General features: G+C 58.9%; 1 protein-coding gene across 1 annotated transcript in view; it reads left to right on the top strand.

Annotated features, from left to right (window-relative positions):
- Kcnb1 (potassium channel, voltage gated Shab related subfamily B, member 1) overlaps positions 1-2,994 on the top strand; it is a 70,790-nt gene extending 67,796 nt beyond the window's left edge. The window contains exon 4 of the mRNA XM_013024312.1: positions 970-2,994. Coding sequence (XP_012879766.1) covers positions 970-2,994 — 2,025 coding nt within the window. The remainder of the gene's footprint in view (positions 1-969) is intronic.
- Positions 2,995-4,551: the final 1,557 nt, after the last annotated feature.

Below are 4,551 nucleotides of genomic sequence, written 5' to 3' on the forward strand. Positions count from 1 at the left end.
GGGGGGGGGGGGCTGCAGATTCTGTGGATTCCAGAGATCATATGGTGAGAAGGTCCGGGCACCAGTACTGACACCTGTAATCCCAGCTACTCAAGAGGCTAAGATCTGAGGGTTGCAGTTTGAAACCAACCTGGGCACAAAGTCTGTGAGTCCTCTCTCTCTCTTTCTCTCTCTCATTTATTTATTTATTTTGGTGCTGATCCTGAGGCTTGAACTCAGAGCCTGGGTGCTGAGGTTTTTGAGCTTTTGTGCTCAAGGCTAGCGCTCTATTGCTTGAGCTATAGCTCCACTTCTGGCTTTTTTTTTGGGGGGGGATCAGTTGTAGGGCTTGAACTCTGGGCTTGGGCGCTGTCCCTCTTTAGCTCAAGGAGAACACTCTACCACTTGAGCCACAGCGCCACTTCCGGTGGTTTATTGGAGATAGGTGTCTCTCGGACTTTCCTGCCTGGGCTGGCATTGAACCATGATCCTCAGATCTCAGCCTCCTGAGTAGCTGGGATTCCAGGTGTGAGCCCCATGAGATACTGATCTCCACTTAGCCATTAAAAAGCCGGAAGTATCGCCGGGCGCTGGTGGCTCACGCCTGTAATCCTAGCTACTCAGGAGGCTGAGATCTGAGGATCGCGGTTCAAAGCCAGCCTGGGCAGGAGAGACCGTGAGACTCCTATCTCCAGTAAACCACCAGAAAACCGGAAGTGGCGCTGTAGCTCAACTGGTAGAGCGCTCGCCTTGAGCTGAAGAGCTGAGGGACAGCGCCCAAGCCCAGAGTTCAAGCCCCACGACCGACCCAAAAAAAAAAAGCCGGAAGTGGAGCTGTAGCTCAAGTGGTAGAGCACTAGCCTTAAGTAGAAAAGTTAAGGGACAGCACCCAGGCCCTGAGTTCAAGCCCCTAGGTACAGATTGTCTCAGCAGGTGGATAGACAGATGGATAGACAAGTAAGTAATGGGTCCCCTCTCTCCTCCTCCCAGATCCTGGCTATCATCTCCATCATGTTCATTGTCCTCTCCACCATCGCCCTGTCTCTCAACACGCTGCCTGAGCTGCAGAGCCTGGACGAGTTCGGCCAGAGCACGGACAACCCCCAGCTGGCCCACGTGGAGGCCGTGTGCATCGCCTGGTTCACGATGGAGTACCTGCTGCGCTTCCTGTCATCGCCCAAGAAGTGGAAGTTCTTCAAGGGCCCGCTCAACGCCATTGACCTGCTGGCCATCCTGCCCTACTACGTCACCATCTTCCTCACGGAGTCCAACAAGAGCGTGCTGCAGTTCCAGAACGTGCGGCGCGTGGTGCAGATCTTTCGCATCATGCGCATCCTGCGCATCCTGAAGCTGGCGCGCCACTCCACCGGCCTCCAGTCCCTGGGCTTCACCCTGCGCCGGAGCTACAACGAACTGGGCCTGCTCATCCTCTTCCTCGCCATGGGCATCATGATCTTCTCCAGCCTGGTCTTCTTTGCTGAGAAGGATGAGGACGACACCAAGTTCAAAAGCATCCCGGCCTCTTTCTGGTGGGCCACCATCACCATGACAACGGTGGGGTACGGAGACATTTACCCCAAGACCCTCCTGGGGAAGATCGTCGGGGGGCTGTGCTGCATCGCGGGGGTGCTGGTGATTGCTCTGCCCATCCCCATCATCGTCAATAACTTCTCCGAGTTCTACAAGGAGCAGAAGAGGCAGGAGAAAGCCATCAAGCGCAGAGAGGCCCTGGAGAGGGCCAAACGGAACGGCAGCATTGTGTCCATGAACATGAAGGATGCCTTTGCCCGGAGCATCGAGATGATGGACGTCGTGGTGGAGAAGAACGGGGAGAACGTGGGCAAGAAGGACAAAATCCAGGACAACCACCTGTCTCCCAAGTGGAAGTGGACGAAGCGGACGCTGTCAGAAAACAGCTCGAGTAAGTCCTTTGAGACCAAGGAGCAGGGCTCCCCCGAGAAGGCGCGCTCCTCCTCCAGTCCCCAGCACCTCAACGTCCAGCAGCTGGAGGACATGTACAGCAAGATGGCCAAGACCCAGTCCCAGCCGATCCTCAACACCAAAGAGTCGGCACCCCAGAGCAAACCAAAGGAAGAACTCGAGATGGAAAGTATCCCCAGCCCCGTCGCCCCGCTGCCCGCCCGCGCCGAAGGCGTCATCGACATGCGCAGTATGTCCAGCATCGACAGCTTTATCAGCTGCGCCACGGACTTCCCCGAAGCCACAAGATTCTCCCACAGCCCCCTGGCGTCCCTCCCCAGCAAGGCCGGGGCTGGCGCCCTTCCAGAAGGGGCCTGGCGGGGAGCCCTGGGTGCCAGCGGGGGTCGACTGGTGGAAACCAACTCCACGCCCACCCCCGATGGCAGCCATTGCTCCAGCTTTTTCATGGAGAGCCCCAAGAGCTCCCTGAAGACCAACCCCTTGAAGCTCCGAGCGCTGAAAGTCAACTTCCTAGAGGGGGACCCCAGCCCGCTGCTCCCTGTGCTGGGGGTGTACGAGGACCCTCTTAGGCCCAGAGGGGGTGCGGCGGCCGCTGTGGCGGGCCTGGAGTGCGCCTCGCTCTTGGACAAGCCCGTCCTGTACCCCGAACCTTCCATCTTCACCACGGCCAGTGCTCGGACTCCGCCTCGGTCGCCGGAGAAGCACGCTGCCGCCGGTGCCGCCACGGCGTTCAGCTTCGAGGCAGGCGTGCACCAGTTCATCGACGCGGACACGGACGATGAGGGCCAGCTGCTCTACAGCGTGGACTCCAGCCCTCCCAAGAGCCTCCGCGGCAGCACCAGCCCCAAGTTCAGTGCCCCGGCCAGGTCAGAAAAGAACCACTTTGAAAGCTCCCCCCTGCCCCCCTCGCCACAGTTCCTAAGGCAGAACTGCATCTACCCCCCAGAGACGCTGGTCGCTGGCAAGGGCCCCGGCGGTCAGGAAAAGGGCAAACTGGAGAATCATATCTCCCCCGAGGTCCGCCGGCTGCCCGGAGGAGGGGCCCACGGGAGCCCTCGGGACCCGAGTATCTGAAGGGTCTGCGCCCAATGGAATTGTGGGTGAGGCCCGAGGAGGCAGGGCTGGCTGCAGTCACCCAGCTCTTCTGCACGAACCCGGAAAAAGAAAGGCCTTGCAGAATCCCCGGGGGAGAGGAGACGTCCCCGGAGGGGGGCTCCCGGGGACCCACAGAGCCCGGACAGGTCCATCAGCCTGGAAGCAGACAAGCCATGGGGGTGTGGGTGGAGGTCGGGGTGGGGGGGAAGAGTCTCCTTGGAACAGCTCCTCTGGCCTTTGTGGAGATGACGTGGCTCCCGGCCACCTTTGCCACCATTCAGATTCCCCAAGGCCGGCTCCTCCTCTTCTCCCAGCGCGGCATCACAGCCTTGGGAATGAGCGTCTCCCTCCGTCCGTCCCTCGGCTGCCAGTTGAGTGAGTTGATCAACTTGGTAGTGGGTGTGGCCCACTCACATCTAGGAGCCCTGTCCGTTATCACTGGCTGGACCCCACTGACGGGAGGCTGAGGGGGACACCCATGGCAGGAGACATCTCTTCCTAAGCCACGGCCCCAGCGCAAGACCCTCTCGCAGCTGACTTGGGTCCCCCCCCAGGAGCTGAGGTTTTCCTTGGGGATGGCATCCGGTGAGGCTCCCCTGGTCCCCGTGGGCGTTGACACACGCTCAGAGGCTGCCACCGCCAGGGGTGAGCACTGTTTTAGGGCATAGAAGGAAAGCACTAAGTACACTACTAGCATAGACCCAAAAACGTATCCAGTGTCAAATATGCAAAAGAAATCGCTTCTTCAAGGAGACCGTGCATTGCTGAAGAGTGGCAGAAAATCGATGTCGGTTTTGTTTTTTTTTTTTAACCTGCAAAAATGAAAGGAAACACACACACACACACACACACACACACACACCACCTCTCTTGGAAATGCCAGTCCAGACTTTTTGAGTGGCTCCCGCAGTGGAGAACACACCTACTATGGTAGAGGAAAAAAAAATTTTTTTTTGTTTCTTGTCGTATTCAAGCTATAAAAAAAAAAGTTAATAAAAAACCCTTTATGTTCTTCAAAACTAGGTTCTACCAGGGGGCAGCGTCACCATCTTGCATTTTAAAACAAGCCACCTTCCCACAGGTTCCTGGTGGGCCCTGAGCTGCGCTACTGCTTCAGGCCCGTTTCCAGCCACGGTGGGTCGCCCTGTCCCCGTGTTGGAGTCCTAGGGTCTCTCTCCCTGCCTCCCCCCCAGCTCGCCCCCGCCCACTCGCAGGCCCTTGCCTGAGGCCACGCGTGCAGGGGCCGAGCACGCCGTGGGAGGGCGTGGAGATGGCGAGGCGGTGGGTGTGCGCTCGGCCCCAGCTGGCCGTCAGCGTTCTCCGTATCACAGTCTGTCCTCAGAGCTCAGCCCTGGCCCCTGCAGCCAGGGCCGACGGTACCCATAAAAGCAATAAGTATCTGCGTTTCCTGAGCAGTCCGTGGCTCCTCGTGTCTTGGTGTTGGTCCTCCTGTTGTGGCGTGGCGACCTCCCGTTGTCCTCCACTGCTTGTAGTCTGACGGCGCCTCGGGGCAGCAGCGCTGGACGGCGTCGCGCG

The sequence above is a fragment of the Dipodomys ordii genome, unplaced genomic scaffold, assembly GCF_000151885.1.
Source record: "Dipodomys ordii isolate 6190 unplaced genomic scaffold, Dord_2.0 Scaffold75, whole genome shotgun sequence".
Classification (NCBI taxonomy): domain Eukaryota; kingdom Metazoa; phylum Chordata; class Mammalia; order Rodentia; family Heteromyidae; genus Dipodomys; species Dipodomys ordii.